Here is a 22,770-nt window from a genome sequence, read left to right on the forward strand (position 1 = left end):
CTTAACTTCTTTATTTTTTTTTAAATTTAGTTATAAGTTGAAAGTTATTATTATTTATAAAAGATATTTCTTTTTACTTCTTTAATTATAAATTTAGTAGTTTAACTAATAGTAGCTTAATCTCTTTAACTACTTTATTATTAAAGTTAAAACTCTTATTAATAATAGGTATAATAATAATATTAACTATTATTTTTGATTTTGAAGTTCTTATTAGCTTACTAGTTACTACTAGAAGTACTTAGAAATATTATAAAAAGGTTAAATTAAGTAGTTTTTTAGTATATATAGAGGGCTATAGTATAAATAAAAATCTATAGTAAATAGTAATTTAATAAGATATAGCTATAGTAGCTTTACTTAAGGACCTTAGTAATAAAAGTAGTAAGTATATCTTATACTAAATTTAGTTAAAATACTAACTTAGTAGTAAAAAAAGTATATCTAAATTAATTCTGAAATTGCATAAGGTATATAGGTCACCGTTAAAGTCACTTTTACCTCATACTAGGGGTGCTGCGTGCTAGTACTAGCGAGAAGATCACACCCTAGGTAGTCATAGGTCCATCCGTCCCGTCGCGATGCCCTGTGCTGCACTGCGAAAACTTCAGTTGGATATCTAATGCAACATCCACCTCTCCCCGCTGGTCGCATTCGCAGGGCCCCAATACGAGCGCAATCCCACAGATTCATACTTTTTGCAATCAATTTGACGTAGGACAAGACTCGACGGAGAAGGCTGTCAGCACGAAGCGGAGTACAGCATCCCCAAACAAGCCAATTCATCCACTCGCTCTACCCACATACGAGACACTGATGGACATGGACAAGAACGAAGCGACCGGGGCTTTCTCGCGGGCGGCGGCACAGCAATCACTCAGTCAATCAGGACTTGCGACTCACGATTCACAACGCAGCCTGCATTGGCATACACCTTGCCCTCCTCTGCCTTGCAGGAATCTCAGACCCTCGGAAATGATCAAAATGCGTCACATCGGCCTGGGCAATCAAGGGCTTGCGCAAGTCGGACGACAGCCGGTGGCATCAACACCTACAGAAGCGAGAGAGAAATACGGCCTACCATGACAAAAACAATCCACGAAAAGAAGCAATGGAAGACGCTAATCCATCGTTCGTCTCAAACACTTCCCCAAGCTAAGATGAACGGCGCATCGACACCACGGACAATACCAGCCACGCCATCGCCGCACCGTGCTCACTGCCCCCTGCTGCGCTTCCGCCCTCAGTCATCTCACGCTGCAGGTACTGACTGCAGTCTTCTCTCAAGGGCCTCAAGGACGCAACCACGCCAGACGATCTCCCTTCTTTTCCCCGAATAGCGCCAAATCCCCTGCACGCTCGGGAAACACACCGCTGCCACGGGATCAGCTTTCCAATCCTCACAGGCACACTCGCATTCAATTGCAGATGCAACTGGGTTGGTCCCCATCTCACGATGTGCGACAGCGAGGATACTTGATGCCGACACCCAATCACAGCAACAGCGTCCCTTGCGTCAGTCCCCTTTCATACGACTCTAATGCGCCAAGTCCTGCACCTTCACACACCCTTCTTTCCCACGAGTTTGCCAGATGACATCGCCCAGCTGGGAGGACCCTAATACGACGCCCGAAGGAGAAGTACCGCACCTCGTCAAAGCCTCCAAGCCTCAACAGCATCCAACCAACTCCCACTGTTGCTGGCCCCGCGCCGCTCCCGCCGCCTTCCCTTCCACACAAAGCCGTTGCCGATGATCTCTTTGTCATTGTCCCCTTTATGTTGCCCTGCCTGGCTGCCTGTCGCGATGCTCGCCGTCTTCCCTAAAAGGTACAAGCTCATGAGTAAAAAAAGGATCCCGGGTCTCTAGCGCCAAGTGCTTCGGGCGCACACCGTCGGGACTGCAATTTTGACGTCCAGTCACTCGGGTTGCCAATGCTCGTATTGTCTCCTCAACCTACTATTCCAGTCAGGGGCAGCACGCGAGGTCGTCGGCATCTATGCAGCGCAGGCTCTCCAACAAAGGCCGACACGGTTTTCTTGGCCCTCATTTCTTCTTCGTCTAAGTCTCTGAAGACGATCCCACCAGAGTCCCCGCAGAGGGGTCTGCCCGGTGGAGGTTCCACGATGGCGCCGGCGCTGGCGCATCGACACTTGGGCCTTGTTTTCTTCCGCCCGTCTCTCGCACGACATCAAGCCATAGCAAAGCCCATAGCTCCCCCACGGATAGCAGTGCCTGCAAGTTGCAAGACACCTTGTTCATACGGACATCCCCCTTGCGTGCGATCCTCCGCTTCTGGGGTAGTCAAGACGAGAGCCATGTACCCTGTCGCCCCATCTCGCCCGAGGACTCGGCCGCCGTTGGGCGTTGCCCACGGACTCGACGGTTACCTTCTACCCAGCCTTCTCTTCTCTACGCCAACCGGCAGGTTTGTCTAGCACTTCATTTCCCATTATCCCCGGGGCTTGTCATGCATTCATAAGGCGTGGGTGGGCACCTCCCTTGGCGTGGAAGGTTTAGATATAAGCGTATCTCGTCCCCCCTAGAAGGTGAGGCTGCTTCTACGATACCTTGTCCATCATCACCTCAGTCATTCGCTTCTACCGCCTTCAACCGCAACGATGCTTGTTAGAGTACACTCACTTTCGCTCCTGGCGGCCATTGTCGCCTCAGGAGATTTGGCCACGGCCATTCCCTTCGAGTCATCGTCTGCTCTGTCCACCAGAGACATCCCGCGTCCCCGTTTTGGAAGTGTCCCATATGGAGTCGATCTTACTCAGTGCACTGTGAAGGGCAAGGTCGCCCTCTCCTTCGATGATGGCCCAGGAGAATACACCGAGCAGGTTCTCGACACCCTGGAAAAGAACGGAAACATCAAGGCTACCTTTTTCTTGGTCGGCACAAACGGCAACAACGGCATCTCCAACGCCGCCTACACCCCGGTTCTGAAGCGCATGTTCAATGCTGGCCACCAGCTCGGCAGTCACTCATGGAGCCACAAGGACTTCGACACCATCTCTCATGATGAGAAGGTTGAGGAGCTTGTCAAGAACGAAGAGGTCTTCTCCAAGACTCTTGGTGTCATCCCCACCTACTTCCGCCCTCCATACACCCACTGCGGCAGCGCTTGCATTTCCACGCTGAATGACCTTTCTTACCACGTGGTAGGTAATAAACTTCACCAGTTCGATTTTATGTTACTAATGGCAATTAGATGGACTACAACTTGGATACCAAGGACTGGGTCGATAACGGCGTCAACTCCAAGCAGACTTACTCCGGCGCCGTCAACGGTGGAAACCCCGCAAGCGATTCCTTCATCTCCCTGGCCCACGACATCCACACCTTCACTGTCAACGGCTTCGTCCAGTACATGATCGATGTCGCAAAGGCCAAGGGCTTCGAGTTCACCACCATTGGCGAATGTCTCGGCGATCCGGCCTCCAACTGGTACCGTGACCCCAAGACTGGCGAGCCCTGGGGCGGCGTCAAGGAGGAGCCCAAGCCCAGCACGACAACCAAGCCTGCTGTTCTTAGCACGACCTCTGCTGCCGAGACCAAGACCTCCGCGGCGGAGTCTGCTACTGCCAAGGCCACTCCCACCAAGAGCGCCTCCGACGACGACCGCGAGACCGAAGGCCCCAGTGGCGCCACCACTGTCAAGGCCCCAGGTGCCTCCGCTACCATTAACGGCGGCGCTAATGTCGGCCTCGGTCCCGTCACCCCGACTGGTACCGCCGGCGCCGCCGCACCCACCAACACGCCGACTCACGTGGAGGTCAACGCCGCCGGTCGTGCTGTCTTCTCCATCGGTGGCGCTCTCGCTGGTGTCCTGGCCTGGGCCATGATGATCTAGTTTGCATATGTGCCTGCCTCCCCATCAGGCGGGAGAGAACATATATTCGTGTAATATTTTGGATAATCCTTAATCTGGCCGTCGCTAGGTCGATGCGCCCTGGGGTCTGGCTTTGCCGATGGAGATGATGTATGATACCATGCCTTTTTGTATGCAACGCGTACCGGACATAGATGCGAAAAGTAGCAGCCATTTGATCTAATTCCTGATTCTTGATCCGAATACTCGCGTGCTCAGTGGAACTAATATCTGTCTATGGATCTACAAATGGAGAAAGAACCTGTTCTTTGAGTAGTTGTAGCTGAGAGCAACTATCACAGCAGATGTTCGTAAGCGAACAGTATATTTTCTCCAATGTAGTCATCAAGAACATTCTACACGGTGCTCTCTTTATCTCCAAGTACCATAAGTAGCTGCCAGCGGCCACTCTGACTTGGAAGGGCTGGCCAATCCATGGAAGACGTGTCTTCTCTGTTAAGTTCAACGCCCTGGCGCGCAAGTCCGTGGAGCTGTCTGCAGTCTCATCAGGGCCATAGGTGTCCGGGAGACTTTCGCCAAGTCTCTTTTACCTTCGTAACCTGCCTCCGTAACCTGGATGAGTCTGGAATACCTGCCAGACGCCAGGAACGGAAGGCGGTGGCGATGTGGCTTACGAGGAACCTGATGGTATACGCGAGTGTCTTGTGTGTTCGGAACTTCTTTGAGCCTTTGGCAAGAAGGTCGGAAAATGACCGACCAAGTGGATTTTGTGTTTGTGGGATGATTAAATAGGCACTTTAGGGTCTTTGAATAGTCCCTGTGTTGAGAGGGTGACTTCTCAGGATCACCGTGCAATGAAAAGCGGGTAAAGAGCTTTTAATCTACGGGCAATCATCGCCTTGAGGGCTGAATACTCCAGGAAGGCTACAGATGGACGGCGGATAGAACGTATGGGAACAACAGTAGTCGATCCAGAGAAGTTGGCGATGGACCTGTGGTTTCTATGGCTTTATCCAAACCATCCTGTTTGGGAGGGAACTTGATCTCCCATTGAAATCCAACACCCGCACACTCTACTGGGTTTTGAGATTCGATTAAGGTTTTCACGGGAACCTTAAATATCTTGCTCGACAATTTCGGGAGAGGGGTCGACTGCGTGTGGATACTTGTGTGTCTTGCCTTCGGAGTAAACTTGGCGTTCGGAGAGTGATGACATCGTCCTGAGAGTGGAAGCGCATATCACGTTACTTGCATACTTATGTGTATATATTTCCGGTCGGCACCTCATTCTCTTGACAAACACCAATAGAACGCTTTTGATTGAATTTGTGTGCTTTGGTACATTGTCCCCACACATCAACCACGCGGACTTGGGTTTGTGAATTCCACACCTGAATGGCACGGGGAGGGGGAGCTTGTGAAGGTGCGATTCCTGTCGTCGATCCTCTGCTTGAGAGTATTCCAAGTCTGGAGTATGCCATACGCCAGCCGTTAGCTGCCTGGCTGAGTTGCGAGGTCAGCCTGCCTCTCGAAATATGCACCGGTCGTGGGAGCAGCAGTACTTCGAGTTGACAGGAAAGACAATCTGCTTCAATGTACACCATTTGTTTACCGGCTGAAGAAGAAGATGATTGAGTGAATTTATAATTGTTCGGTGATCTGTTCATTCAGACTGCAGGATTCAGACTGCAGGGGCGCAAACCCAGCAGACGAGATCTCATATTTGTCACAAAAATACTCTGTGACGTTGAAATCTATTATGGCCACAACTAAAGCTCATCGCTCAAGAGTTAGCACATTAGGAATACCTATCAGTCTTGTTGGTTATCTTGAGTTACTGGTTGAAGTTGATATTTATCACCACAGAACGCGAGGCATTTGTGTCTATTCTGCTAATAATCGCTGAGGGGTGGACAGAGACGACAGCCATGCAAGTGTTCCGACAGTTTAGGATAAAATGCGTGGGCAGCTAGCTCGCTATGAACACTTACTGGCAACAAATGCTACTGCTGGGTTGCCGAAGCAGACAACATCGAAATACATTGCTGTGGAAAAGGAGATCGATAGGAATGGGCTTTAATTATAGACTCCAGTTTTAAGCATGAAGATCTCAAACATGTCAGAAAGCAAAACAGGTCTCTCTGTCATCAGCTTTTGCATATATAAGCCGTCGCCGGTAGCGATCACAGGTGCTGGTCGGCGAACAATAGACGGAGGTGGTGACAGACGCGAATGTGACCTGCAATCCTCTATAGGGCGGCCTTCAAGCTTGAAAGTCCCTGAAGAGACCCCTCAGATCTATAGATAAGATGGAATTATTTCTCTGCTTTGTCTCTAGACGTACTCCTTGCAATAGTTTGACTATGAATAGTTTCAAAGTGATACCGAACGGGGATGACGCCCAGAGACAGTCATGTTTGGAACAGCTCAAGGTTTTTGATACACTCTGCTGCGTGCAAGGGGCATGGAGACTTTAAAGGAGGAGAGGTACTAGTACGCAGTGTCTCTATGTCTTCAGCCACGACGAAACCAAGCGCCCAAGTGTTGGCTTGGGTGAAAAGGGGCACTTGATCTGACAAGATCTGATAATTTATACGGTTGGCGTCGTGGGTGGGAGGTCTTATCGTTGTGTAGATTTATGTGAACAAACAAGTGTTTGATATAAAGGTAGGCCGTCGCGAAGGGGCGTATCATAGGCAATCCGGTATTTGGATGCACGACCTCTTCCTTGCTAGAACCTATCTCATAATCGTCGGAATGGAGCCCGTTCCACCAGCAAGTCGTTAGTTTAGAACAGGAAACTACAATAGCACTAGACTGTCACCTGCGACCTATTGGTTTCTGCGTATACGAGCTGGCACACTTGAAGAAGACCCACGAAGGACAGCGACACGGGAGGCTTGTAGATGTTCGTAATCGGGGAGCATGCATCTGGAAGAAAGAGGCACATACAGACTGTGAACAATGTTGCTACATCACTACCCCCACTCCTGTCTTCGTTCATTTTATTGTGTCTGAAACGCTGATGAGTCAAGTTTGTTGTGTGTAAACCATCTACTGGGATCGCGTGGAGGAATCTCTGGAAATTTATCATGAGCCAGGAGTGAATTCCTCATGGTGGCAAATCTTTGATAAAGTATAAATCAAGAGCTCAAAGCAGCTACGAAGCCCAAAACATCGTCTGGGTCTGCTCGGTATTCATCGAATTGAGAGTTTTCTGTCGTTGAGAGACTCCAAAATGCAAGACCTGACTTTGCGATGACGAAAGATGTTAACGACTCTAGAGACCCTAGTGACGGACTGACTTTTGCAGCCCTTGTGTATTCTGGAGGGACCAATCGCAGGAAGATGAAAGGAAATATATTAGACTCAACGGCTGTGGAAATCACCGGGGTACAGCGGCTTCGAGACAACAGTCGAGGTGAGGGAAACGAGATGCTAGGGTGTCTTGTATTGGAAACCAGACGATAAATTCAAGATTCCACCAAGACAAACAAATGTTCTGGTTTAAAGCTATTGGCCCTCTTGGAAAAACCACACCTTACAACACAAACACTTATCATCGAGGACATGAGAGGCGTTCATAAGAAAGGCGAATTGTGAAAATTAACGTTGACGACACAGTATATATGTTCCAGGGTACGAGCAGTAAATCCGTGAAAAGAAACAAATCCGACAATCTTAGCGCGCGGAGGCAATGCTTCGGGCCAGTCCGCCCCCATGCATGCCAGGGGATGCCCACAACAATGAGTTGGGCTGCGATCTGTCTAGGTGGGTGTGAACATTTTGCCTCATTAATATAGCGGTGTCGTAGAAAGTGACTGCCGAATACCTTAACAAGGGTGAAGAGGAATAGAGAAGTCTCATATCATTATGGGGAACGCTCGGTCATAAATGGTCACTATTTCACTTGCGGCAGGACTTACTAGTTTCGTCGGCGGCTAGAGGCCGTTGGGACGATCCCATAATCGTATAGTGCTATATATTCCCTTGAGATAAAAACCGGAATATGCAATCACACTGGCATTGAGCATAGCTCACTTGCCCAAATTATGTACCTCTTAACCTATATTATAAAACGACAATGTTGAATTTTCCAAGGGGCGCTTCCGACTGCGACCTGCCCACAGATGTGGCTATATTCTGTAATACTCCAAGCCGCATTGTCCTTTGGAAGCGCAAGTATCGTCGTTGCGCTGGCACAGCCGGCGTAATGGCGCTTCGATTTACCACAGCAAAACAGCGTGAAGTAGGACAGCCATGCGCCCAGTTTTCCTCGAAGTCAAGGAACAAAAGGTCGGTGTTTGACATTCCATTTCCTGGGTTAATATCTGGGTCCATCGTCCTTCACGGCTTTCTGCCAGCATGGAAGATCCCTTGAGTTACAAAGCAGCAAGTGAGAAAATGACTGGCTGGGCCGCCATGATCGTCGCCCAATTGTGGCACCGGAGGCGCCCAGGTTTGCCAAGTCAACAAAGCACTTGACGATGTGATGCCCCCCTTGCTTGAGACATCATGATCTTTTGATAGATGTGCAACAAGACCGTAAGCAAACTTTCGACTTTCCTCGTTCTTTCCGACGACATGATTAATGCTATTGGATGAGCTCTCTAAAAGATAAAACCTGTAAATCCGCATTCGTCTAGGTCCAGTCAACCAAGCTCCCTTCGCAAACCTTCAGCATACTCTTCAAGTTTTCCCTCCTTCTACCACCCACGATGTTGCCCACATACATCTTCATAACTTTGCTCTTCACCTTTGGAGCCTTCGGCAAATGCCTCCGAGACGCGTATCTACCAGGCTCGTATAGCTGGCGGAACAGAAACGTCAACATAGATTCTGTGTGCAATGAATTCGCAGGCGATTTCTCCCCGAATCAATTCAAGACGAAGTGTGTTGAAGACAAAAGCGGCAGGAGATGGGACTTTGAATTGAAGGTTCGCCCATGCCCGAATGCGTCTACTTGCGACTTCCAGGATATATGGCCATATAGCGCGATCAAATGACAACATTAACGCCGTGATTGTTTTGACAAAAACCCGTTCCTGACCTCATGTTGTCATAGTTAATTGGCACCGGCCAGAAAAGTCGTCACATCAGCGAAAAAGAGTGCATGGGCGGCATGGAGTCCGAAGCTATAAAGTGCCGCAATGGTGGGCACACGAAATACACTAATTGGGAATACAAGTGAGTTTCAAGTTGGACATATCCAAGAGCAAAAGAAAGGATTCTGACGGCTTTTGGTAGGGTTGTGCCTGGGCAACGTTGGCCGGAGAAGGAAGTTGGCTGTAGGGGGTAACTGAGGTGACAGCGGCATAGGATAAACAAGGCTCTGTTTGGCTCAAGCTGAAAGCTGTCCCGATTTGAACCACCTGTACGCTGGATCAGATCATTTTTTCTTTCTCCCATGTACCGAACATTTGAAAGATGATTCCTTGATTTTTAGGAAAATAACACGACATTCACTGAGGTTGGTGGCTATTAGTGCCCTTCGAGCGGATTTGATTCGGGCTGCAGGAAGTTGGATCATTCCTGCAGCGCCTCGTGTTCTTTCCGCTGCTGCCTGGACTTCCCAGCCCACAATAGACAGAAAACGGCATCGCTCAACGCCCTCGCACGGGCCATTCCCCAAGCGATGAGTGAGCGCCTCTTGCCCGAACTAGTACCTACCTCGAAAAGGAGGGAAGTCTGTTGTACATGAGAAATCTGGCTTCACCACAACTGCCTGGTAGATGTTGACACCGTAAGCACATGGAGTCTTCATATATGCTCGATTCACCTCCATGTCTATGTTTTGGTAAACGCGCGTAGCCAACTACGTTACTGCCAGAAACAAGACACCGCCCACCTTCATCATCAATTGGCGATAATCATGGAGCGCGACCGCCACCCTGGTCGTGGTCTCGGCGTACTTACGACGCTAATCGTTGTCTTTTCAACCATACACTTCGCAACCGCGGTAGAATGTTGGGGTAGTCTGTCGGAGTATCCTAACGTGTTTGTCATTGTGAGTCATTATCAATGTTGAAGGTGAGGGATTTTGGCTCAACCTGAATCAACAGAACATCGGCCGCTCGCACTCGACTGTTGGGGCGGCGTGGCCTGGCCTCAGAAAGATACCAGACGGAAACACAAGTTTGTATCATGCGATGGAGAACTCGGGAATTCAAACGCTAATCCAGTACCAGAGTGGACGCCCTTCCCAGAAGACACAACTTGGCCTGATTTCTTTTTATCTGGACAGGAACCAAGTTTGCAGAGTGCTCTATTTGATTCAAGGTATTATTTATCCCGAGAAATGGTTCAGATATAGAATGCTTATCATTAATTAGCCACATGACTTGCCATGAAGACGAGCCGGACTTCTTCATGGCAAGAACGTTTGAAAATCCACCGCCGGATCCGAAGAACTTTGGCGAGAATCTGTTATCCAACGAAACCCTCCTCGCTGTCCTACAGAAATCCAAAGCGATAGCAGAACGCTGGCTTGGAGAATCGTCAAAAACGACAGTTATTGCCGTCCCAGAGGCTTTGATATCTGATCCAATACGTGCACTTCTGAAGCAATTCGGCAAAGAGATTGGACTGGACGTTCTCAGAGTTGCCAGCGCTCTTACATCTGTAGCCAGAGGCCACAAGTTGGATGGCGGACTCTACGACGAAGAACCCTTCGTGATTTTCAATATGGGTAGAGAGAACTTTGAAGTCTCGGTTATCGACATTGACCAGGGAGTCGTCGAAGTTTATTCCTCGTCGATGGACAACCACTTGAGCAAAGCTTTCGGACCCTTTGCGTATGAGCTCGATGATAGAGCCAAAGGAAACTCTGCCAAAGAAGTCGTCGACCTCGTTGGACATGTAATTGAGGAGGCTAATCTCACGAGGAGGGACATTCCACGGGTCATTATGACTGGTGAATATACACAGCATCCGGTCATCCGTGCTTTGCTGGAGGAGTTCTTCAACTACAACTCTTCAGTCGAGTACTTTGTCCACAGCGAGTGGCACGAGACAGTCACTCTGGGAACTGCCATGATTTCCAGGGATCTCACAGGACGAGCATGCGGAGAAGTTCAATACATGTCTATGGTTCTTCCCCGCTCCATCGGAGTCGGGATTGCCGGCGGTGTTACCAGCCAGATGGTCCAACGAAACACGCCCATTCCAACGGCGAAGATACTTAACTTCACAACCACTCTCGACAACCAGACAGTCGTCACAATTCCAATTGTACTAGGTGGTTTTGTCGCCACTGCGAAGAACCAGAGGATCGCCACCCTGAAACTGGAAGGCATTCCTCCTGCTCCTCGAGGCGAGCCGGTCATCAGTGTCCGCATTACCATCTCAGAAGATGAAACTCAATACGCAGCTGTACTCTTGTCGGCAAATGCAACTTTGATTGGCTCTCAAGGGGCTACCTCGATCGATCACCATATGATTTTAGACGACTGGATTAGCTGGGATGATGATGAACTGTACCACCTTATCCTGCAAGAGGAGGCAGAAAAAGATTATCGCGACGATATATGCCGACGAAGTCCTTACCTAGACTCTGATGAAAGCAACCAAGTTTCGAATAAAGACTTTGACAATCTAGATGACTGGTGGGTAACGGATAGATTGAGAGCGAAAGCAGATGTGGAGAATGGACACGCTGCTCGTGCACTTTGTTTCTATGAGAAGGCATTACCTTACTTTCGTATTGGACATTCGGGGCTTCATCAAGAGATCAAGGCTCTATGGAAACAAGTACCAGACCGGATGGATCACAGGGCATTTCACGGGCCGGAAAATGCATTTCGTAGTCGGTTGGTAAGCGATTGCTACCGTCAGTATCCATGACAGCAAGTTCGTCATCTTAGCTGTGGAGATGATTGGTCTTTTGTATGTAGTTGGAACTGAAGATAATAGAAACTGCTAGACAATCTGAAGGCAATACTTTGATACCACACCAGGCGTTCCACCTTCCACAAAACCCATCTGGTCCGAGATACACTGAAAACACCAACTCATCTTTTCTCAATTTCCTCAACTTCCAGATCCTTAACATCTGCCTCGGCCTCCACTCGCTCCGTGGGGAAGGGCTTCCGCCGCAGTTGAGCCCAAACAATCTTGTGAGTAGGCCTCATGAATAAAGCGTCCATGTCCTCGAGCGAAATTCCTGGAAATGGGAAGCATTAGCAATTATCTTCCCAAGACATCGGGAACGTCCCAAGAAAATCATACCTTTAGTTTCTGGGACGAAGGCAAATGCCCAAATACCCATGCCGACCAGGATAGCACTAAAGAAGAAGTACGCTCCGTAGCCCAGATCAGAAATCATGTACGGCGTTGTTCGTGCGATTATGAACGATCCGACCCATGTGTCTGCTGTCGTAAGAGCTACGCACAGCATGCGGATGTCCAGGGGAAATATCTCAGAGCAGACCGTCCATGTAATCCCCTGTGGCTCGGTTAGCTGTCTATTGTGAAGTAACATTCCTTCAACTGAACATGTCGCTTACCTGCCATGTCGCCGTGATGATGAATCCATGGATGTAAACGCAAGTTATGGCGAGATATGCCCAGCCGTCCTTAGCGACGGGTCTTCCAGCTGCTGCTGCTTCGATCGGGTTGGCTTTCATGACGTACGATCCAATGTAGAACATCGGAATACATCCTAAAGCCGAACCCCATATCATGCCTTTGCGTCGCCCAACCTTTTCAATGACGAGGACAGTAAAGGTGATCATGCCGAGTGTCTTTGCAACTCCATAAAATCCGGTCGAGAATAGCTTGGTGGAGGTCCCAGTAACGCCGAGTGTTTCGAAAATCCGAGGGGAATCTAGACGACCGCGGACCCATTAGCGTGGTGCCATTTGTTGGTTAAATCGACATCAGACTTCCACCATCTCAGAGTGAGCTCCAAGGGAACTTTCGACTCACAATACATAAGAATGTTCACCCCAGTAAAGCTTTGGAGGAACATCAGAGCCAGCCCAATACCCAGGCGGTTCCGAACACCTTTTTGGAATAACTTCTTCGCCTTGGCGGTTTTGCTCATTTTCGTGGTGCTTCGTTGCTCAATCTGAGTCCGTATCTCCCCCATCTCGTGTCTGATGTAAGAATGATCGCTTGAAAGCCCTCGGATCATGGTCAGCACGCGTTCCGCTGACTCGTAGTTGTCGCCCTTGGCCAGCCATCGGGGGCTTTCTGGGCAGAACATCATGCCGACGAATAAGAGAACCCCAGGGACCAATTGGAAAGCCAGCGGAACTATCCACTGTGTCTTGGCGTCGTTGGCGACAATCTGATCGGTCGCGTAGTTGATCCAGAATCCGAGCATCCCTCCTCCTTGAGACGCAATCTCGAATATCCCGATTAAGCGGCCTCGGATGGATGGTGGGGCTGTTTCGGCGATGTAAACTGGCACGACGAGAGCACAGGCTCCGATACCTAAGCCAGCGACAGCGCGACCGCCAATGATCATGTTCATATTGCCATTTGATGCTGTCATTACTGTACCACCAAGAAGGAAGACGCAGGACGCGATGAGGATGGCTCGTTTGCGTCCTAGTTTTTCAGCAATAGGGAAGGTGAAGAGCGAGCCGAAAAAGCAGCCAGCCTAGAAGCCATGAGGTCAGCTCCATATTCAATCTCAATAAGAGCAGCCTTGGAGAGGTTCGGGGATGGGCAACTTGCATAGAATGTAGAGACGATGTTGCTTTGGACTTCATCCCTCTTGGACTGCGTGGCATCGAGGAGTCCAAAGTCCCGGACGAAGGAGTCGAGAGCCATCGTCCCACCGATCACGGCCCTGTCGTAGCCCACTACATGGGTTAGAAAGTCTGATTCAATCCATATGGTTGACGATGAAACGCGGTCTTACATGCTAAAGCTGACATGGAAGCCACAAGGGCGATGAAATGGATGCGCCAGTTCCGCACTTCCGGTGGGTCGTTCGTCCCTGAAGCGTGAGTGTTGAAGCACCCCATATTCAAACGCCACAACAGGGGGCCTGATTTCCGGCGAGAATTTGGATGATGCTCTGAGATATGAAGATGTTGGAGTCTGAGAGCTTGAGAGGCAGTCACGAGGCTTGAAGCTATCTGGCTGCTGTGCCCGAGCTATGAGGAGCATCTCTAGTAGCTCTCCCTGGCATCTTAAATACACTAAGACGGCTCTCAAATGTAAACCCCGCTCAGATACACCCTCACTCTCGTGATGCTTGGCATAATTCTTGAATGGCATGTTTGCTAGGTTCCCCGCGGGGTTGAGAAAACCCGGGGAACCAAGCAGCCTATGAACGTGGGAGGTTATGAGCTTACAAGTTGTCCGTGGCGCCAGAACTGAGTCCGGGGAAGCGTCAGGTGGGGAAGAAGCGGGTTAATTGGTAGATCGAAACTGTATCAACTTTATTTCCACATCGCAAATCTCAGATGAATGTGCCCAAGAATCAGCCAGGGTTGCGGGCTTGTCCCGCAAATCAGTCCACCTATCAACGAGATCGTCCTAGAATGCCAAGGATAAGCAGATAGTCCTTCGTTTCGAGGAAGGACGTTGTCATCGGATCAGCTCCGATAAATGCTTGGCACGAAATTCGAAGACACAGCTCGCAAGATAGAGGCTTTGGTCAACTCCCACTTTATCGTTGCTGGGAATTGGAGGACATGCAGATGTTAAATAGAAGTATGATTGAGAAAGGTATTGTTGATAATTGAAAGGATTGTATATTTCATGCTATATCAATACATCACCACAATAGATATTTCCAAGATCAAACCCATGTTCGAACAAATCGTTCCAAGGAATATCAGCGCTTGGCGTCGGCTGAGCCGAACTATGATCTGTTGGATGGTGACCTTTCAGACCAAACCAAGACATGAACTCCGTATCAACTTGATTATCGGCAGGGTCAAGATTGCTCTCGAAGAAGGGCAAAGTGGCCCTTCCCAATCTTTGTATAATCCCCACACTTCTCTCTACGACCGCTCCTCCATGTGATATATCCCGAAGGAGTGTCGTACACGACCTAATGTTGGACTCTACCACGTCACGCGTGAGTTCCTGTCGCAAGGCAGCGCTGGCTCTGAGTGAGTACAACATGGTAACGCCCGCCATGAACAGTGACGTAAGGGCCACGAATGTGTACGTGACTTTGTTTTTGGCGTAGAGCGCCGCATAACAACTGATAAGGCTTATTGACGAGTCTGCGCAATGGCGCAGGGCTTCGATGGTGCTGACCGGTGATGCATGCGATGGCCTGTACAGGTTCATGATTGCTTGGTGATAGGCGATTTGGAACCATTCAGGTGTTTGGTGCATGGATGTTGGGACCAAGTAACGAGGGGCCGAGATGAGCCATTGGTTTAATCTGGTATGGTGTTGAACTCGGATAACGTCGATGTTGCTCCCTTCAAGATTCGTGTCTCCGGCGGAGTGCAGGGACTTATAGATATCGGCATTGATGCGGCGGAGCTCGATGATGTGAAGGAATGTTGACAAATCGTTCACATCGGGGCCGAAGCTCAACGGTGTTTCTTGAGATGGGTTGGCGAGAACGTCATCGGAAAGAGATAAGGGTAGTGGCATGGTAATATCTGCATCTTGGATCCCGAGGGGAAGACCGAGAGACATTGAGATGCCCCGATCCATGGTGTAGACGCACCAGAAAAGCCTCTTGCACATTTCTGCTTCAAGAGGTTCCTTGGAGGCGATTGTCTCGATGCGATGAAGATTCATGCCTACAGCAAGCCGTAGGGCTAAGCCTATCGCATGCCATAAGTTGACCGACTGAGGCTCATTGTTGCCATAAATGCAGAGTAACAAGAGACACTGAATGCTGTCAAAGTCATCAGTTGCTAGTGCACCTCCCAAGCTAGCAGTGGCTGACTGGAAGAAGTTATCTTGCAACTGTCGATTTCGCTCATCTGTGCGGGCTCTTTCCGATGCTGCGATCGCTAGGACGATGTTAACTTGGAATAGAGACAAGTCACCGACTGCCTCGCCTTGCGAGAAGGGCAAATAGTGTTTCTCAAGAAATGTGGGTTTGTGTAGGGCAGGGAATTGAGGCCATCGACGACTGAAAAAGCCCTCAATCAAGTAGTTGTTGTCTTGTAAGCTTGGGTGTATCACAGATACGGGGCCTTCCGGCGTTCGTCCGGTCGAAACACCATCCCACAGACGGGACGGGCTGTTTAGAAGACTCTCCTCTCCAGTCCTTGATGTCCCTGTTCCTGAGAACGTAGGACGTAGAAGACGATCAGTGTGTATTCCTTCCAAACCGTGCCCTTGATGAGATGAATGTTGGCCGGCACCTGTGTCCAGGCTATTTGCAGTTGGTGGGTGTAATGAGTCCGTTGCAACGTCTCCGTTAGCAACCGCAGCCATCAATGCCTCCAGCTGCGAGGTGAGATTCTCCACTTGACTTCGGAGCCGGTCACATTCGCAGTCAACATTGGCTACACGGACAAGGAAGCGCTCCGAAGGTACGCATGGCGTGCCTGCCGCCGAGCATTGCCCGCATATCGGAAGTTGTCCGTCGCACTTTGCATGAGCCCCTGTCAGTTGCTAGACATCTTCGGGATGCTGAACTCAGAGCCCTTCTCACCTTTTGCTTTCTTCTTCGACACCTCTCGCATGCGGCGACTCCACGTTTGAGCCCCCGCCGATGGGTTGTTGAGCGTGTCCGGGTATTGGAGCTAGGCGTCGGGATGTTGTCGGCCTGAGCCGGTGATGAAGATGGAGAGGCCCCGTCGGCGGTTGTGTCTTCGGCCATGGATGATAAAGACTCTAATTCTCTTACTTCAATTCAATTTCAGGCTCTCCCATTGATGAGAAGTTCGTCGCGATCTCATTCCGGGGCATACTGTCTTCGGTCTGAGAAGGACAAGAGCCTGTGAAAGAATTCGGGGACACTCCGTCGGATCGATCCGAAGACCCCGTGCAGAGAGTGGGGCTTCGCTGCGTTCGGGAAAACGCCGCTGATGACGGGCTTTACCCGTTCGCCCCTCACTGTCTGTACCCGAGTGAGTGGGATGCACCTGCGCGTCATGTTGGCTGCTGCGTCTCAGAAGAATTCTAGAATATCAACTGCCTTTTCTGTCCCCAATAGGCAAAAATCAAGTTCAGGTAGTGCATTTGCTAATAAGGCCACAATGAAGTAAGTTATCGGATTCAACACTGAGCTGATTCCTAACTCTCTCAAGCCCAACCAAACCGCAATCGGCCCCGCCATGTCTCTCGGCCGACTGCTGGGACACGCATGTTCATGTCTTTGACTCAGCAATCGGACCCTTCGCAGCATCCCGGGCTTACACCCCGGCCCAAGCGACCCTTCAGCAACTCTTGAACTTCAGTTCAAGCTTGACCAAAGACAAAGCGCTCAACATTGTGCTCGTTCAACCATCGCCATATGGCAGCGATAACACTGTGTTGTTGCATTTGCTGAGAAAGCTTCACGATGATGGGGCTCAGTCTCCCCGAGGTATTGCGGTGGTTGACATCGCAAACACTAGCGATGAAGAACTTTGGGCAATGAATAACCTAGGTATCCGTGGACTTCGGATCAACATGCAAGCCGATGGAAAGAGTACCGACGTTGAAGCTCTCCGCAGGGTAGTCGTCGAAACAGCCGCAAGGATCAAGGTCCTTCCGAACTGGAAGGTTCAGCTTTTTTGCGCTGCGTCAATATGGGATGGTACCGTGCCCATACATTCACCTTGATATCAAACGTCTCTTAACTCGATTCAGATCTATTTGATACCATATCCGGCCTTCCAGTCGAAGTCATCGCCGACCATGTAGGCGGACTGCGGGGCTCCTCTAAACTAGAGCCAACCAGTGGATCGCAGGCGATTGATCCGACCGAACAGCCCGGGTTCGGGTCTCTGGTCAGACTGGCTGAAACTTCAAAAGTGATCATCAAAATCTCAGGACTTTATCGACTCTCAAGCCGTGCAGAGTCCGGATACGACGACATGGAGCCAGTTATCAAGGCCCTGGCTGAGAGAGTACCTGATCGGTTAATTTGGGGCAGTGACTGGCCACACACCGGCGAGGGCAAGGATCGCTTGAAACGAGGGAAAGATGCCATCGAGGAGTTTCGAGTAATCGACAATGAGCTGATTGTAAGAAATCTCAGAAATTGGATCGGAAGCGAAGAGACATGGGGGAAGGTCACGGTGAGAAACCCGCAGAAGTTTTATGAGTAGCGAAACACCCCTGTTCAAACCACAATTTCGTCGAGACTATATGTTTCGCCAACAAAAGCATCACTTCTTTCAGATATGCAACGGGCAGCAAGTCATTCATGAGTGAGGTTGGAAATATTACACCGATGACCGCGGCAATCAATGAAGGCGCCTACACGTAAAGCCGGCATCAAGGTATCGGATGTAACCGAAAAGCCAACCTCGGAGACCGGAAACACGGGCTAAACCCGTCTCGGTTACTGCGTCGCACTCCATCCGGATTTCATCCCCTTAATGCTCAGTGAGTGCCTTCTGGTGAATCAATCTTTGACAACTAATTTCACTGGCAAAATGGCTTCAATGAGAGCTTTTAGCGGTCGAGGCGCCAGCCCGCTGGCTCAGTTCACCACACTATCATCAAGTCGCTTCTCTTCAGCGGCGTCGATATCCACCAAGCTCCAAATTCGCGCCCAGAGCAGTTTGCGAGCAGCCTACTACCGCGGCGGCACATCCCGGGCCATCTTCTTCCGCCATGAGGACCTTCCGGCCGACCGCTCCGAGTGGGTCCGCATTTTCCTCGGCAGCATCGGCAGCCCGGATCCGTACGGTCGGCAACTCGACGGTCTCGGCGGCGGCATCTCCAGTCTTTCCAAGGTCTGTGTCATCAGAAAGAGCGACCGGTCCGATGCAGATGTCGACTACACATTTGTCTCGCTCGGCATCAAGAATACCAACGTCGATTACTCCAGCAATTGTGGTAACATGAGCGCTGCAGTGGGCCCCTACGCGGTGGACTCCGGTCTCGTTGAGGTTCCTGACGGAGCGACTGAGGCGACCGTGCGGGTCTTCAACACCAATACCGGCAAAGTTATCGAGTCCATCTTTCCTCTAGATGGGAAGGAGGCCGCTGCTCATGGTGACTTTTCTATTGACGGCGTCGCGGGCACGGCGGCGAGGGTGCAGCTCAAGTTTCTCAACCCTGCTGGGTCTCGGACTGGGAAGCTATTCCCGACGGAAGCTAAGGTAGATGAAATTGAAGGCATGAAGGTTACTTGCATCGATGCTGGTAATCCCTGCGTCTTCATCCAGGCTGCGACCCTCGGAGTTGAGGGAACCATCACTCCTCAGGGGATTGAGGATCACCCAACACTATTGCAGACATTGGACAAGATCCGCCGAACCGCTGGTGTGAAAATGGGTCTCGCCGAGACGAAAGAAAAGGTGCCTGGAAGCGTGCCGAAAATCGCGATCGTGTCGCCACCAAAGGATGGGAAGCTCAACACCCTCGTCGCGCGAGCGATGTCGGTCGATCAGCCTCACAAGGCCATTCCTGTCACTGTTGCGCTGGCTGCGGCTGCAGCTGCCACTGCGGAGGGCACAGTTGTATCTGAGTGTGTCAAGACAAACTCTGGGGCTGGCTGTGATGTGAAGATATTCCACGCGAGTGGAACTCTGGATGTAGCTGCGGATTACGGGAAGGATGGATCTCTGGAGTCTGCGACCGTGTACCGAACTGCACGCAGGCTCATGGAAGGGAGGGTGTTCTGGAAGTAGAAACTTTTGGCGCAGACTCGTACAGATGAGACTATTAAGAACAGCGAGGCTATCCAACAATATTTGTTGCCAAGCAGAGATGTGTGCACACATACGCCTAGGGTCTTGATCAATTGGCTAATCCAGCGTCACAGAGAGTCTGCAAGCATGGTAGCCAAGAAAAGTGCAATAGAAACAGGGTAACACATGTTGCGTCAGCATGCAGTGTGTCCCTTGCTTTGTGGAAGCCTTAGGCTCGAAATCAATCAGCATCTGCTTTCCCCTCTTCTAGACTCCCTCCTTGTCATCCAGTCCCCTGACTTCTGAGGTTTCCCGATGAATCTTACCCACTCTTGTGTCGTTACTGGTAGACCACATGTAATCGCTACCTCCGAAGGCTTCACTTTACAAGCTGAAGATGTGGCTGATCGACACCAGTGATCTTGAGTCTCTTCACCTTGTGGAGTTTCTCGGAGACCCTCCCGATAGCTACGCTATCTTGTCCCACACATGGGGTTCCGATGAGATAACATTCGAGCAATTCAATGATCTGAAATCGTCTGCGAATCGAGCTGGTCAGAGTCGGCTAGTGCACGAAGATGGTAGTCCATTCAGTCTCAGTGGCTACCAAAAAGTGAGGGGGGCAGCCAGTTTAGCGAAAAGGCAGGAATTTACATACCTATGGGTCGATACATGCTGCATCAATAAGGCCAGCAGCGCCGAACTGTCCGAGTCTATTAACTCGATGTACCACTGGTATAAGAACGCTACTGTATGCTTCGCGTACCTTTCAGATGTCAGCCCTGGCGTAACCCACGATCTGTCTGAAATAGGGTCCGAATTCCGCGGTAGCCGTTGGTTCACCAGAGGATGGACATTGCAGGAGCTCATCGCGCCTCGGGTCGTAGAGTTCTATGCCTCTGACTGGTCACATATTGACACCAAAACGGTAAGTAATAAACCCCACTCCTAGAAGATCAACCTCCTCATATGATGCAGGCCAGCAATATTCCGTTTTGTGGGATTTTGTCTGAAATCACCGGCATTGACATTGATATTCTCGCCGGTAGAACGGCCTTAGACGACACCAGCATAGCCGATAAGATGCGGTGGGCTGCTAAGCGTAAAACGAAGCGCAGAGAGGACATGGCCTACTGTCTCCTTGGTTTATTCGATGTCAATATGCCTCTACTATATGGAGAAGGCTCTAAAGCCTTTATACGCCTCCAGGAAGAGATACTGAAAGACACCAACGATCAGTCTATATTTCTATGGGCAATAGAATCTGACAGGGCATTGGAAATGGACACTCTCCACGGATTACTTGCAAACTCCCCCGACGCGTTTTCGCGCCTTGAGTTGAATCACGTTCGCGCAATGCCGCCATTGGAATCGAACGAGAGCGTGCCAGTCAGCATCACAAGTCAAGGTCTCCGGACAAGTATATTGCTCATCCCAATCACAGGGGACGATCACTATGCCGTGTTGGACTGCACCGTTTCCACTTCTCATACACCTTTAGAAAACCAAGCGCCGTGTATATTCCTTAGACGCCTATGGGGTGACCAGTTCGCCCGGATTCCTTGGTCAGTATCCTACGGGGTGCAATTTGTGCCAAGCAATCTCGAGGGGTTTCAGCGGGAGGGCACAATCACCACGATCTACGTTAAGCAGACTCCCTTCTACATTGTGCCGGGAATTGCAATCAGAACATACATTCAGACGGATCAAATCAACGCCTTGTCTTCCTCATTCTCGATTACAGAGGCGTATCCGGCAGAACGATTCAGCACCACCCAGTCCACAGTGCTGACTGGGGAGCCACAATCAGGGCGAACGATTGTCATATTGCGTTTCGGAAACAAGGACAAGCAGCTGCATAAGCCCCTTGCCGATGTCGCTGTTGGCTTACTACGCGTTGGTAGGCGATGGGAAGTGCAGTATGAGAAACACCCTTTCATTGGCACTGAGCTCAAGGATGTGTACCAAAACAACCCACACATCAGAGTCGATTCGAAAGCAGAATGCAACAGACCTGGAGAAAAAGGGCTTTTGACAATTTATACGACAGAACAAAAGCAACGTGGTAGGCGGTTCGTGCATTTAGAGGTCTTTTGTACGCCGCAGCTCAGTCCTCGGGCTGTCACTTTGACCAACGGGGTCGGGTACGCAATTGTGAGCACAGAAGCCAACTTTCCAAAGGCAAGCTTTGTGAAAGACATTGCCGATCTAGTCTCATCTACGACACGACAGTGCTGTTATCAGGATACATTCTCTCGAATACTTTCCAGTGACTCCCCATTCCCTGACGGTGTCAGGACACGGCCAGTCGAACGCGGTCGTGATTTTGCATCCCGTCTCACTTCGGATGTTATCAGCCAAGGCAAACCATATGCGGACATGGTGCGTGCGATACATGAAAAGGATTTGTCCAAGATCGAATCTCTGGCTTCTCGAAATAAAGCTCTGATTGAGTGCCAGACAGAGGAGTTCGACGACTTTCGGCCTATTCACTGGGTGGCTGCTCAGTGGACTTCTGGAGATGAACTTCGTGCTATCAAAAAGCTGGTCAACCTCAAGGTGGACATCAGAAGTCGAACGAGAAGCGGATGGATGGCTATACACTTGGCTATTTTAACCGAAAACTTTCCAATTGTCCTCTACCTGTTGGAAAAAGGTAGACGGTCGCGTGGCGAGTGGAACTTGACAACTACAACAGGGGAAACCCTCTCGCACTTGCTTGCCGCGTATGCCCAAGACTTCTTCTCATGGGGCGATGTAGACTGGATGTCCAATAATTCGAAGGGGAAGGTCATAGACGCCTTGATCGTTAAGAGCATCGCGGAAGCTCGGGTTAATTCTCGCGGTGAGCTGCCTATTCACCGGGCCGTTGCCAATGGGAATACCTCTGCTTTGGCTATTGGGAAGTTATTCGAAGCCGGTTCTATCAATGCCAAAGACAACGCTGGTCGCACTGTGCTTTTTCATGCCGTTTGTGGAGGAAACAACGAGATCTTTGGGAAACTAATCGGCATGGGGGCCTCACCTGAAATTCCCGATTCTCAGGGTCGAACATTGGCACATGCAGCAGTCATGGCTCGCCAGCCCGGCGTGTTGGGTATGCTTCTGGGCCTCGGCGCCGACCCAAACGCGACCACGGCTGCTATCGGTCTAACACCGCTTCATTTTGCATGCCTCTATGGATTCTTGGACTGTGTCACAGCGCTATTGGA

General features: G+C 50.2%; 5 protein-coding genes across 5 annotated transcripts; 4 read left to right on the forward strand and 1 right to left on the reverse strand.

The window, feature by feature from the left end:
• Positions 1 to 2,619: 2,619 nt before the first annotated feature.
• On the forward strand, positions 2,620 to 3,854 carry CGGC5_v013555 (Chitin deacetylase; the record flags this gene model as incomplete). The annotated part of the gene is made up of 2 exons (XM_032036307.1): positions 2,620 to 3,162; positions 3,213 to 3,854. 2 exons carry the CDS (start codon positions 2,620 to 2,622, stop codon positions 3,852 to 3,854), a joined length of 1,185 nt encoding a protein of 394 aa, XP_031884928.1.
• Positions 3,855 to 9,705: 5,851 nt separating this feature from the next.
• bip1 (Endoplasmic reticulum chaperone BiP) lies at positions 9,706 to 11,675 on the forward strand (the record flags this gene model as incomplete). The annotated part of the gene is made up of 4 exons (XM_066152941.1): positions 9,706 to 9,840; positions 9,896 to 9,968; positions 10,022 to 10,112; positions 10,166 to 11,675. 4 exons carry the CDS (start codon positions 9,706 to 9,708, stop codon positions 11,673 to 11,675), a joined length of 1,809 nt encoding a protein of 602 aa, XP_066007622.1.
• Positions 11,676 to 11,842: 167 nt separating this feature from the next.
• qutD-4 (putative quinate permease) lies at positions 11,843 to 13,807 on the reverse strand (the record flags this gene model as incomplete). The annotated part of the gene is made up of 6 exons (XM_066152942.1): positions 11,843 to 11,994; positions 12,060 to 12,276; positions 12,338 to 12,657; positions 12,759 to 13,437; positions 13,530 to 13,642; positions 13,702 to 13,807. The coding sequence occupies 6 exons, from the start codon at positions 13,805 to 13,807 to the stop codon at positions 11,843 to 11,845; spliced, it is 1,587 nt and encodes a 528-aa protein (XP_066007621.1).
• A 3,162-nt stretch (positions 13,808 to 16,969) lies between these two features.
• On the forward strand, positions 16,970 to 18,025 carry SLMH-1 (4-sulfomuconolactone hydrolase; the record flags this gene model as incomplete). Its single annotated transcript, XM_032036312.1, has 3 exons — positions 16,970 to 16,974; positions 17,021 to 17,511; positions 17,565 to 18,025. The coding sequence occupies 3 exons, from the start codon at positions 16,970 to 16,972 to the stop codon at positions 18,023 to 18,025; spliced, it is 957 nt and encodes a 318-aa protein (XP_031884912.1).
• A 330-nt stretch (positions 18,026 to 18,355) lies between these two features.
• yraM-0 (putative isomerase YraM) lies at positions 18,356 to 19,558 on the forward strand (the record flags this gene model as incomplete). Its single annotated transcript, XM_032036314.1, has 1 exon — positions 18,356 to 19,558. One exon carries the CDS (start codon positions 18,356 to 18,358, stop codon positions 19,556 to 19,558), a length of 1,203 nt encoding a protein of 400 aa, XP_031884949.1.
• Positions 19,559 to 22,770: the final 3,212 nt, after the last annotated feature.

This window comes from Colletotrichum fructicola (assembly GCF_000319635.2).
Source record: "Colletotrichum fructicola Nara gc5 chromosome Unknown KSG_Nara_v1_contig08, whole genome shotgun sequence".
NCBI lineage: Eukaryota > Fungi > Ascomycota > Sordariomycetes > Glomerellales > Glomerellaceae > Colletotrichum > Colletotrichum fructicola.